Below are 12995 nucleotides of genomic sequence, written 5' to 3' on the forward strand. Positions count from 1 at the left end.
ATTCTAGTAACAATCACTTTTTGACCCACTCATATTTTTCACTTTGTTTATTAAGACCAACACCTTATTTTCAGCTGGGTCCTGTCGATGTGCTTCTATGACATTATCCTATTTACAGCTACATGGAGCAAGGAAATATGAACACAATACTCATTACTGTGTATAACGTCTTGAAAAGGCAAAGCCTAATGATTGGTGTCACAGGCTGAGAACCAGGGAAGCCACAGTTTATAAGGAACATCTCATAGACTCTGCCCCCAATCATGTGAATACAAAGTACCGGTATGTACATAATTTGCCACTGCTTTAATCTAGCTCTGCAGGTGGCTTATTTAAAGTCCTGGGTGTATCTATGAGTAGAATTTGTAAGGTGGTGAACAGTTATGTAGCCATAGTTTTAAGAAGTGGGACAATGTGTGGGATGGTGAGACAATTGGGGGGGGGGGGCACTGTTTTTGGAGTTGAGCAGTTTGTGGAGTGGTGGAACCATTGCAAGGAAGATAGATTATGGGGATGGGGCAGTTTTAAGGGTAATGGGACAATACCAGGGTGTGGTTTATGGGGTTCAAAAGCAATTCATGCAATGGTAGGGCAGTCTTTGGGATATAGTTTTGGAGGACAGGGCAATTTGCAATGGGGTAGAGTAGTTGTGGGAGTAAGACATTTGGCAGGGTGGTGGAGCAGTTGTAGAGGGTAGACTTGCAGGGATGGAACGGTTTCACTCGGATTTTTGAGCCCATGTCCTGCATACAGCTTTTACAGATCAGTTTAGTTCAGACTGGCATTTTTATCCACGTATCTTTACCATAGGACTTCATAGGGACTCCTGAAGAAGACATTCTGTCGAAACACAGACCATGTTGGGTCCAGGGTCCAAAGCTTTTCAGCGGACTACGTCCTAGAGGTTTTTATGTGGTTTGCCAAGTTTTAATATTTTAATATTAATAAAGTCCATCTCAGGAACATCATTTCTCCACATTGTTTTTTGTTTCTTCTTGGATTTGTCTGTGAAGATCATTTGGTCAATTTTCTTGTTTTCGGCTAGACAGTTTCATGGAGTACATTTTGGGGTGAGGCAGTTTGTAGGCTGGTAGGACAGTTGGGGGGGGAATAGTTAGATTGTTGCAGGGATGTTTTGGGATATGGGAGCAGTTTGGGGGTTTGGGAGTGTAGAGAACATCGTAAGTCAGTTTGTAAATGAGGAAATCCCTGACCACTTAAAATTATTCTCCCATAGAAATTCATTGGATCTTTTTTTTTTTTTCAGGAGGGGGGCTTATTTCTTTAGAACCCCCAAGTGAGCCAGTCCATTTTTGAAAATATGTTTCATTTTGCCCTTTTCTCCTATATTGATAAATTTTCAGAGTTATTTTGCCCCCCGAAAGACAGACAGATGGCAAATTTTCTTGACTTCTTTTGTATAATTCTTTCCAACTTCTGTTAGGTTAGAAAGAATAAAAAAAAAATTAGTGAATCACCCCATAATGCAGGTGAATTACTTACAGGGCTTTTGTTGAGGGGGGACTCTAGGGTGCTGCGTGCTAACACTTTATCATGGTCCCTAAGTATTAATGAAAGAGCTCAGGTTTTGCACTCCTAGTATTGCCTTTGCATAGATTCTGTGGCTGGATGTAGAGTGCCTGGCTATTGTGGGGCAGGTCTTTCAGTGACTACTCCACTCAGCATGGTCTGGCTTTTGAGTACTGGCACCTTTATTTCTGGTTAAATGCACTGATTACAAAGGATTCTTATGAACCTAAAGTGACACCCCCATTGCAGTGACATCTTCTGCTCTGCCAGAGCAGAATACAGGCAGAGATAGCATTGGAGGTGTATGTGCCTGGAGTGCCAAATTTTGATCCCTTTCCTCTGCTTTTCAGTCTCCAAGGAAGATCCTGAGACATGTATTCTCCTCTCATCACCTTCCCCGTCCTACCTAGGAGCAGTTATCTTAAATCTAGCCTTATGCCTGTTAATCGCTCACGGCAACAAAACATATTTTCCATTTTAAAATGTTTTTGCTCCATCTGCTAGAAGTAGACAAGCCTACAGGAAAAGTAGAGTAGTACCAGGAAGTTCATTACAACAGATGTTCATTATCTTCAAGAGAATTGCCAAGAAAGTTATGGTTTGTTTGTTTTCTTTCAAGAAAAGTTGTGCAAAACAGTATATTAAGATGTGCCAACCAATTCTAAGAGATTCATGCTGGGTGAATCTAGGCAATCACGTATTTGCAAAACCACTGAAAAAAGAGGTGAAACTGGGCAGATTCCCGGCAGCCGAAGTGTGATGGGCAGCAGCAGGTGCCCCAGATGTACTCCAGTGAAGACATCCACATTTAATGGCACTTTTCCCTAAGCAATGTTTCTTCATTACAATCATGTTAAACAACATGTGACACTCAGCTGCTTCATGTTGGGCTTCGCAGGGTAACAGCAAACCCTTGGTGTTGTTATTTTACATTCGCCTACGCCACGGCTAAACATGCAGTTCAAAAGCTTGTGCTGCCCTCTGCAAGACATAACAGATGGCCCCATCTCCATCTCTTGCTATATGAATGCATGCATTCCAAAACTATTATTAGTTACCGGTTTCTCTGTATCTCTGTGTTGCTACTTAACTGCTACGGAAAAACTTTATATGAGGTCAATGAACCAGAAAACAATTCATAGAACTTACCTCACTGAATACTTGGCACGCCAACTGTTCTTCAGACACCCTGGACTGAGGACTTTTTATTTCATCCGGTGCTGGTGGTGGTGAGTCCTGCAGGGTAGCCGCTGGGCTCGATGAAGTGAAGGGAGGCCCATCACATGGTGGCACTGAGTCCAACAAGTCGGTTTGCTTGATGGTTTCCTCAGACAACTCTGAGGAATTGTTTAAAGGTAAAGGCATCTCTAGGATTGGTGCTACCTCTGCCTGAGGTGAATGCAGAGTCTTAGTGCTCGGTAAGGCGGAGATGTTGGAAGGCGAAAGCGCTTTGCACACTAGTACTGTTTCTGCTGGAGGGGAATGTGGAAGTACAGTACTAGACAAGGAGGAAATCCTAGAAGGTGGAGGTGTCTCGGGAGCTGGAAGGGAATGCAGAAGTTCAGCCCTTGGAATAGTCACCTGGCCTTGACTCTCTAGTTTGGTTTTGGAATCCACAGGCGCAGGTGTGGAATCTGTTGTCGTTATGACGGCACTCTTTGACTCCTTCACTTCTGGTTTCACCCCTCTCTGTGTTTTACTTCTTCGAGGAATTGGCTTAGGGGGTTCATGAGCACTTTTGAGTAATGGAGCTTTAATGGTTTCTGGTGGATCTTCCTGTTGTGTAATATCCCATCTCTTAGATTTCTGCTTATTTCTCACATCGGCTTCACCTGGTCCTAGGGGCTTTTCTCTGGCTGATACTGCATTCTCAAAATACATGGCTCGGAGAGAAACATTAACTTTTTCCTGTGATGGCACAGAACCTATCTGCTTTGTATCTTTGGATTCTTTCCCTTTGGAAGTTTCAGCCTCTCTTGATTTTTTGCCGCTTCCCACGGGTGGCTGTTTGGAGGATATAAATTTTGGATTTTTGGGTGGCACTGAAGAAGCCACATTTTTTTGATTTGCTTCTATTGTTGGTGACTTGCCAACTTCCATAGCCTCCTGTACTTTGCCTTTAGCGGGTCCAGGGGCAAACCGAGGTCGATTTAGAGCAGGATTGAGGCCAGTGCTCTTTTTGACACCACCCACTCGTGCAGCAATATGCTCTTCCTCTTTCTTTATCTTTTTTGCCCAGAAATCTTTCGCCGTAGATCGTTTAGTTATTTTCTCAACACTGTCGTTGACATGGCCAATGAAGTCTTGCCCATTCTCTTCTAGATTGTCTTGTGAGGCATACCCATTAGTGGTAACCTCTTCTCCATTTGAGAGATCATCTTCATTTGTCTGCTGTTCCATTGAATCAGGAATGTCTTCATGCAATCTTGATGTAGGATCTGGAATATGCATCTTGACGACATCTTCCTTTTCCACTAAAGGAGTGGGCAGTCCTATGATGGATTCAGCCGAGAACCTTCTCTTTCTCTGGAACCTTTCAGGGCTCAGCCTCCTCAGCATGTCTCTATCTTCCATATTTTCTTTTCCCCTCTTACGGCTTTGCTCTAGCTCCCTCATTTTTGCTTCAGCTTTTCGTTTTAGCTTAGCAAACCACCTCTGATGTATTTTAAACTCGGTCATGGCTCCTACTTCCAAAACCCCAGAGCAAGACACGATGCCTTTATTGTTACTGGCAGATGCCTGGTAAATGGCCGCATCTTCTTCACTGCACCTGATGCAAACAACAACAAAACATTTCTACTCACTATTCACACATACAGTTGTATAAACTAGATAATCAGCCACAACTAACTTTATTCAAGAACACTAAAATGGCAGTTCTACAACCTAGGCACCTACATTTACATGTGTGTTATACAAGTAAATGTTTATAATAATAGTACGTATGTGCAATATGGCTAAAGTTCAATTATCTCTTATACCACTACTTTTATTCATGCGTATTTTAGCACACATATATACGTAAATGCAAAATTTCTGCCTAAGTGCTATTCTGCAAATACCCCCTTAACTTACATAGCACATATTTGCAAGGGGAAATGTACACAGGAGGGAATATGCACAGGACATATTGTAAACTGAGTGGGAGTCCTCCAACTGCATTGCTGCCAGTGGGGGGCGGTACTTCAATATTGTGTTTTTGATTGCTAGGGACAGGCAGCTTCCCTGGAGTCCTGCAGAGCTTGCCTGTCCCTCACTATTGAAAATGTGATAGTGAAGCAGCACCTCCCACTGGCAGGCAGAGGCCTCCCGCATAGCTTAGAGCAGTGTTCTTCAACCTTTTTACACCTATGGACCGGCAAAAAAAAAAAAAAATTATTTTGTGGACTGAAAATTTAAAAAAAACATTTCCGCCCCGTCTCCGCGAGCTCGGTCCTCGCAAACCATCTGATCCCATCCGCACAAGCCTCAGTTATGATTTTATACTGAATGTATTTTATTAAAGTATAAAAAGAAACAATATTCTGTACAATTGTCATTTTATAAATACAAATAATACAGAGCAAGGATCAACAAAACCCCTGTCTCCCCTCCCCTTCACATATATACCCTCTACTATCAAGAAAACTGAATAAGCCAAATTATTACAGAATGCTACACAGAAGTATCATGCTAACAGAATACCGCAGTCACACATAGCAGGAATAGGGTTAGGGGAGTGCAACTAGGGCAACTGCCCCCCTGGTCAGAAAGAGCCCTAAGCCACTGCCTGCACTTTGCAGTCCCCAGTTATGTCTAACACCAGCTCTAGCAGGATATATATTTCAAATCTGATATATTCTAATCACAAAATAGAAATAAAATTATTTGTTTCTACCTTTTTGTTGTCTCTGGTTTCTGCTTTCATCTTCTTTTCACTCTCTTCCTTCCAGCATCTGCCCTCTTTGTCTCTTCAATCCAGCATCTGCCCCTTCCATCTACTGTCTGACCTCTCCCCCTTCCATATGGTTATTTGTCTTCTTTCTATGCCCCTCTCCCCTTTCCATCCAGCCTATGCCCCATCTCTCCTTTTTACATGATTCATTCCAGCTTCACTGCTCTCTTCATTTTTATCTCTCCTACACCAGATCTAGCATCTTTGTCCCTCTCAATTTCTCTGCTGACCCCCTTCCCATCTCATTCCTGTCTCTCCCCTTCCCCTCCTCTAATCTCCCTGCCAGCTGTTTCCTTCCTTTTTTCTTCTCCCTTCCCTCCTCCCCCTGTCCAGAAGTAACTATCTTCCCTTTCCTTTCCCTCCTCCCCTCCCACCAGAATCTCTCCTTCTCCCTCTCCAGGTCCAGTAGCAGCTGTCCCTTTTTCCCCTTGTCCAGCAGCTTCCCAGACTCCTTCCCTCCTCTTCTCTTCCCCTCCCAGCATGATCTATCCTTCTCCCTCTCCAGGTCCAGTAGCAGCTGTCCCTTTTTTTTCATCATGCCCAGCAGCTTCCCAGCCTCTAACAGTGACTTTCTCCCCTCCCTGCAACTCTTCTTACTTGCCAGCGCTGCAATTCAGTAAGGCAGCCTCGGGTCCTTTGTTGGGTCGCACCGCCTCTGAGGAAAGCGGAAGTTGCATCATCAGAGGCGGCCCGACTCAGCAAAAGCTCCAAGGCTTCCTTCCTGAATTGCTGCGCTTGTAAGTAAGGAGAGCCGCTGGGAGGGGAGAAAGCACGCTGTCGGAGGCTCCCCATTATCTCTCCGGCCCTGCACGAACTACAGCTCCTCGATCTTGCTGGTCCTGTGTGGACCGGCAGGAAATTAAAGATGTTGATCTCGCCGGTCCTGTGCGGACCGGTAGGAATTTTCTGCGGACCGGCACCGGTCCGCGGACCGGCGGTTGAAGAACTGTGGCTTAGAGCAGCGTGTCACAAACTTTTCAAGGTGCATCACACTAATCTCGCGTCCACGGCTGAAAGTCACCTGGAAATGCACAGATGTCAACGTGATGACATCATGCGCATGCATGACATTATCACATTGACGTCCACGCATGCATGGATGTCCTACAGCCACGGCCTTGCGCCTCCTATTACCACCTTGGGGGGGCTGCAGAAGGAGAGGAGAGGCACAGGCGCCAGCTGACTGACTATAGGACGTACCTCTCACCACAAGTGGCACGTCCTCTAAGCAGTCAGCTTGTGCCGGTGCCTCTTCTTCTCGCCGGCATCTCGCAGCACACCTGGAATCTGCTGGGGCACACAGTTTGCGATACACTGGCTTAGAGGAACAGTGAATGTAGGCAGAGCTCCCACTTAGGCATATAACTTGAATACGGTATGTTACATGTGTCGCTGCTATACTTAGGCATGCACATTTCTGCCGTCTATGGTGTAAGTGTGGGTTTCTAGATGCCACGCAAATGGATACCAGACTACACTTGCATTCTATAACTGAATCTAGATGCCTAAGTTTCCTTATAGAATCAATTTCTACCACACACCTATAGAATTGCCCCCCTTTTTTAAGTGTATAAAACCCTTAAAAGAGGAATTAGTGCAGTGGCTTGATTCACGGAGGGGTGTTTTTGAAAGCGCATCCAAGTCAGAATGTCAAAAAATGGACAGCCATTTTACAAGCTGAAACATCCAAATTATGAATGCCCAAAATCCAGAGATGAGGATGTCTTGTCTGCGATGGCGAAGCAAGAGAAGGAGGCACCCTGGGCCAGGAAGTGACTTCAGAAGGAGAGCCGAGGCCGGTTCGAACAGCAGGGAGGGGGCGCTGCTCGCGGCTGGAGCATGTATGCACTAATTCCTAAGGGCATGGACAAATGGAATGGTGTATTACTGCAAGGGGGCATTCACATGGGTGGAGTAAGGGAAGAAATGGGTGGGGTTTCCATATGCACCTGCAGTGTACAGATTACTATAGCTATGCATGTCCCTGCCACCTTTAGATGCCCATACCAGGTCTATGGCTACTGTAATTACAAGTATCTACATATAACACATGCTGGGATTCTTTCTATGGTGACCCTCAAGGCTTGGAAAAACCAGGAGAAAAACCTCCACAATTCAATCAAATTTGAACATAATAACATAAGATTTGCCGCTACTGGGTCAGACCAGTGGTCCATCGTGTCCATCAGTCCGCTCACGCGGTGGACCTATTTGAGTCTAGCCTTACCTGCGTATGTTCTGTTCCAGCAGGAACTTATCCAACCTTTTCTTGAATCCCTGAAGGGTGCTTTCCCCTATAACAGCCTCTGGAAGAGCGTTCCAGATTTCTACCACTCTCTGGGTGAAGAAGAACTGCCTTACGTTTGTACAGAATCTATTCCCTTTTAACTTTAACATGTGCCCTCTCGTTCTCTTCACCTTAGAGAGGATGAACAATCTCTCTTTCTCTATTAAGTCAATTCCCTTCAATATCTTGAATGTTACAATCATGTCCCCTCTCAGTCTCCTCTTTTCAAGGGAGAAGAGGCCCAGTTTCTTTAGCCTCTCATTGTACGGCAACTCCTCCAGTCCCTTAACCATTTTTGTCGCTCTTCAGTGGAGATGTTCAATAATGATGCTTATCATGTGTGCAGACGTCCATAAGGATTTTCAAAAATTATTCATTGTACTCTGCTGAGTTTCTGTCAACTAATAGGCTACATCACACGAGAGTTATTGTATTAACAATAAGGCTCCTGATGCAGGCCAAATTGGCCGAAACACATGTGTGTCGAGCCACCACACAGATTTTTTTAAATTGTGAAATAAAATCGCACACCAACATTATTGAACATCTCCACTGTGGTTTGTTTGTCCCTCAAGGCTTCCCATTTTTCCCACATCCTATTCAATATATTTATGAGCTCACTTGGTGATATCAAGTTTACAAATTGAGAACAACTGCTCACCTATGCAGACAACATCTTCCTACTCATACAGTTGAATCTAGCATCCCCAAATGTCTTGAAAAAAATATCAGAAGGAATAAACAAAATCTCCAATTGGGTTAACATAAACAAACTCAAATTAAATATCACTAAAACCAAACTACTTTGGTTTCATATTGTATAATCTGTGTCTCTTAATTGGTAATCTGGTTTAGGATGGGTTGAAAAAGGTTTCAACGGCAACTACAGTAGCTGGAAGGTATGGACAGTGCTAGGCAGACTTTTAAGGTCTGTGCCCATAAATGACCTTACGGATTTAAATAGGCTGGAGTAGGTTTTGATAGCAACTCCAGTAGTTGGAACATAAGGGTGGTGTTGGGTGGATTTCTAGGGTCTATGTGCCGGAAATGCCAAAGAAAGACCAGGATCAAGTACATTATTTCACATTCATTGTTGGATTTATCATGAATTGATAACGAATGTGACTGTTGGGCAGACTGAATGGACCATTCAGGTCTTTATCTGCTGTCATTTACTTTGGTTTTCATTTCTGTCCCACAGTGCACCCTTGCTAAGTTAGTCATCTGCATCACTAATTAAGGAAGCTTCATGTACAAAGGGTTACCATGGCCACCCTTGTTCCACTTATATCTGGTTAATACCATTCTTCTTCCTCCCTAATCCTAGCTCTTCTTTGCAGTTCCCTCTTTAGTATCTACAGTTGGCAAGCTGGCACAAATCCCAATAAAAGAAACAGGAAATGTCTCCCCTGCTGTTAACACCAAAGGGCTCAGCTTCTGTAATTTTCATTGTGACCTGGCGGTCTCCCCCTGCTTCCTGTGTATTTCTAACTAAAATGGAACCAGGACTGGGATCTGGTGGCAGAACCTTCTTTCTGAAAAGCCTGGGGATTCCCCCCTCCCCGTTTTTATATCCCACCAACACAAAAAATACTTAAGGGGCTTATTTATTAAAGATTTTCTCTGATTTTGTGACTACGGTAAAAATGAAAAGGACCCGATATTCAAAGCAAGTTGTACATTCACCACTGACCAATAAACATATTGATTTTCAGCCATTATACCAATAGTTTCAGGCTGAAAACCCATATACTAATGGGATGAGGTATTGTAGAGCAAAGAGAGGCTTTCAAATTATCTGAATAGCAATGATTTGCACTTACCTGAGAAAAAATGCTAGCTAAGGGCCTAGCCCCCATCTCTTTTTTTTTTTTTTTTTGGGGGGGGGGTCTGGAGTGGATTCAGGGAGGCCAACCATTCCTCTCTGCTACACTCCCCCCTACACACACACACAAACATACACACAACCCTGCGGCCAACACCCTCAATGTTCCCGCTCCAAATAGTTTTTCGATCTGGAGCTGTCTTGCCTTCAGTGATTTTTTTTCTGAAGCTGGGAGCAATTCAGACATGAGTCTACCCAGTGCTCAGGAATAAGACACTGAAGGCACCAGCTTTATGGATCAGTGACTGAAACAGTCCTGTTGCACCAAGTGTACCGCTTAAAGCTACTGGAAGGCTTTTGACATGGAGGGAAAGACCACCAATGCTCAATCGAAGGACTCAATGGCCCATAGAAGTTGAGTGAGTTGGAACCTGAAAAAACTTTAACGCTCCAATCTGTAAACAGGCTCAGAATGATTCGAAGGCCCAAAAATTCAAAGTGGGAAAATATGTGTGTTTGGGGGGGGGTAAACAGATGAAATAAAATACAAAAACAGAAAAAAGAAGTAAGGAATGCACACAAAAAATCAATGTTTTTGCAAGGTTAGAATTGTAGGGTCATGAAATAGTTAACTGTTGTTTAAAATATTGCTCTGGCCTACATAGCTGAAAACAGTGTATAATCTATTGACTGCATCTGCCTAAAATGTATGTCCCTACCTTACCACATTGTAAGCTGAATAGATAAGAGTTTGAGCCATGATGTACCCTGCCCTTCTGTACATTTAACTGTTAGAGTTAGATAAGTGTCCTGCTAGTGACCTGCTAGTGTGAGCTTAGAACCAATGAGTGTTAAGAAAAGTAACACGTGAAAAGCTTTTTCTAGAATTCAGTTGTATAGCCAGAAAAATGAATAAATATCTCTGTAACTTCCTGGTTTCGGCACTTCTGAGCCAGCTTGGAGCTCAGGGGTCCAGCATGCATGCTGTGAATAAAACTTGTACTTCTTCACGCCTCTGACTTTGTGTGTCCAAGTGACCTTTCATTTGGCTTCCGAACAGGGACTTGAAGGTCTCTTGACCACTGGTACTCGATTGGTCACTTGTTTCTGGTCCTACGGCTGATATGTCTGCTTAGCCGGCTGCCTTCCTTTTGGGGGGTTGGCAGACCTCAGGACGTTGGACCGCTTCAACTGACTTATCTAGTCTCAGTTTAAAGTACAAGAATCTGTATCTGTATCTGTATCTGTACCTGGAGTGGCCACTATCTGGTAAGTGGGGATTGATCATCCCTATCCTGTCTCTCGTCTCCTGCCTAGTAAGCCACGTGATCTGTCGCTGAAAAGTTGTGGGAAAGGGATTCTAGGAACTGTTATTTTCTGGTTGAGTAACTGAACTGAAATCTGTTGTGTTTTGTGTGTTTGAGAGTGTCTGAGACGTCCTTGAGGACGAAGCGAGTGTGGACCTGTTAGTACTGCGTTTCCCTAGTCCAGAGATGGGCGGGGCCAGGAATTCAGGGAAGTGTTTTTGTCCTCCATTGCACAATGGGGGGATGTCTGTCTACCTGTGGGGATCCCTTGATATGTTAGCTAATTTTAAAAAAGGAATTTGTCTTTGATTATACTTAACAAATCAACCCTTATTTGTCTGTGCCAGTTAGAATGGCCGATATTTGGTGTGGGCTGGCCCCCTCTGGCTCCCTGGAAGAGGACATAACCCGTTAAGTTTTTATGCATTCGTTTGCTGTCGGTTCCTCTTCCAGTCAGCCTATTTTGCATTCCTATTGGAAAACCCTTCACCGTCCTTGCTTCAGACCTTGCCAAATTCTTCCCTTCATCTGATTCCCAAGTCCTGCAGTATCCCGGGTTTTTTTATGAGTTCTGTCTGTCCAAATGTATTAGTGAAGTTTAAACTGTCAGTTGTTCACAGCATGAGAGGAGAGTACTTTTCCTTTTGTGCTGATAAGGGCCATGAAATGTTTAGCACTTCAAATGTGGTTTCTCCTGAAACAGATAAGTGGTTTTGCATTTGAAGTTTTTGGCTATGTTATAAAATGTATATGCATATTCAGAAATGCATATAAACGAAAAATATGATTTCTGGAACTTATATTCCATGCTAAAAAGAAGTTCTTTGTCCAAATTTAGTAGTTATTTGTCTAAATTTAAAAGTTCTGAAAAGGACTACATCTGTAATTTGATCTCTTTGATCTTTAAGCAACTCTCTCTCCTTTGTGAAATTCTGTAGGAAGGGGGAGTAAGTCTCTACTGAGACCCATGTTGATTGTAACAAAAAAAAAAAAATAAAAATGAACAATGTTTAAACTTGTGAGTACAGTAAAACTTTGGTTTGGGACATAATTTGTTCCAAAAGTATGCTTGTATTCCAGGGCACTAGTGTACAAAAATATACATACTTGTATTGCAAGCCCTTGCTCGTTTGGAACAGTCACTGCATTCCTGCAGCGACATATAGAGAGGAACCATTGGCTCAGTTGTGAAAATGTGATGCTTCTATACTGTATGTACGTGTATTGCAAGGTATAGCAAGTTAAAATTTAATCATTGCTTGTCTTATAGAACACTTGCAAACCAAGTTATTTGCAATCCAAAGTTTTACTGTATATTCCAATCTTTGTTTTGTATTTCTGTATATAAAAAATGTAAGTTTAGGTAAGAATGTAATTTTTAGGAATGCTTTTGTATTGAAGTAAATATTTTTGCCAGTCAGCTGATAGTGAAGGGACTGCTGCTTTAGAGAGCGCTTGTGTCAGACTACCCTGCTTAGTGGGTGGATCCAGAACTGCATTTAGCTTAATTTTATAAGTCAGCTCTTTGGGGTAGGAACCTGATATAGAATAGGGATTGAGAACAATTCTTATGTGTTAGTACACATCTTAAGTTCAATTATTTTGTACCTTCTCTAATCTTTTGTAAACCACATAGCTCTTCACGGTATTGCGGTATATAAACTGTTATTATTATTATTTATCTGAGTCTTTCAGATAGTGGGTCTGCCTTTTAAATTTTCCTGTGGCCATATTTACATTGATTTCAAGTATGCCTTCCTTGTGTCACCTACCTTGGCTTTCAAATCCAGGTCCCTTCCTACACCCGTGTCCAGGCTGTCTGTAGTCTCCCTGTCCCTGATAACTGCAAGGCTCTGAGCACCTTTCTCAGTATTGCAGGATACTGTCTCATCTGGATCCCTGATTTCTCTACTATTGCTCGTCCTCTGTATGATTCCACCAAAGGCGCTGACTCAGCCCCTTTTGTCTGGACCCAACTTCAGGAGCGGTCTTTTCGCTGCCTCCAAAAACTTCTGACTCAGGCCCCTGCCTTCTGGCCCTTCTGCCCAAGAAGCTGAGCTTTATGCCCTCACTTTTGCCCTGCGCCACTCTGCCTCTCAGTCTTGCAATATA

The 12995-nt window shown here is 43.3% G+C and overlaps 1 protein-coding gene across 4 annotated transcripts in view; it reads right to left on the minus strand.

Moving 5' to 3' along the window:
- ALPK3 (alpha kinase 3) overlaps positions 1-12995 on the minus strand; it is a 103055-nt gene that overhangs the window by 41115 nt on the left and 48945 nt on the right. For all 4 annotated transcript variants that reach the window (XM_033920652.1, XM_033920650.1, XM_033920651.1 and 1 more), the window contains one exon: positions 2680-4300. In XM_033920652.1, the coding sequence (XP_033776543.1) occupies positions 2680-4300 (1621 nt within the window). The remainder of the gene's footprint in view (positions 1-2679; positions 4301-12995) is intronic.

Source organism: Geotrypetes seraphini, chromosome 14, assembly GCF_902459505.1.
Source record: "Geotrypetes seraphini chromosome 14, aGeoSer1.1, whole genome shotgun sequence".
Classification (NCBI taxonomy): domain Eukaryota; kingdom Metazoa; phylum Chordata; class Amphibia; order Gymnophiona; family Dermophiidae; genus Geotrypetes; species Geotrypetes seraphini.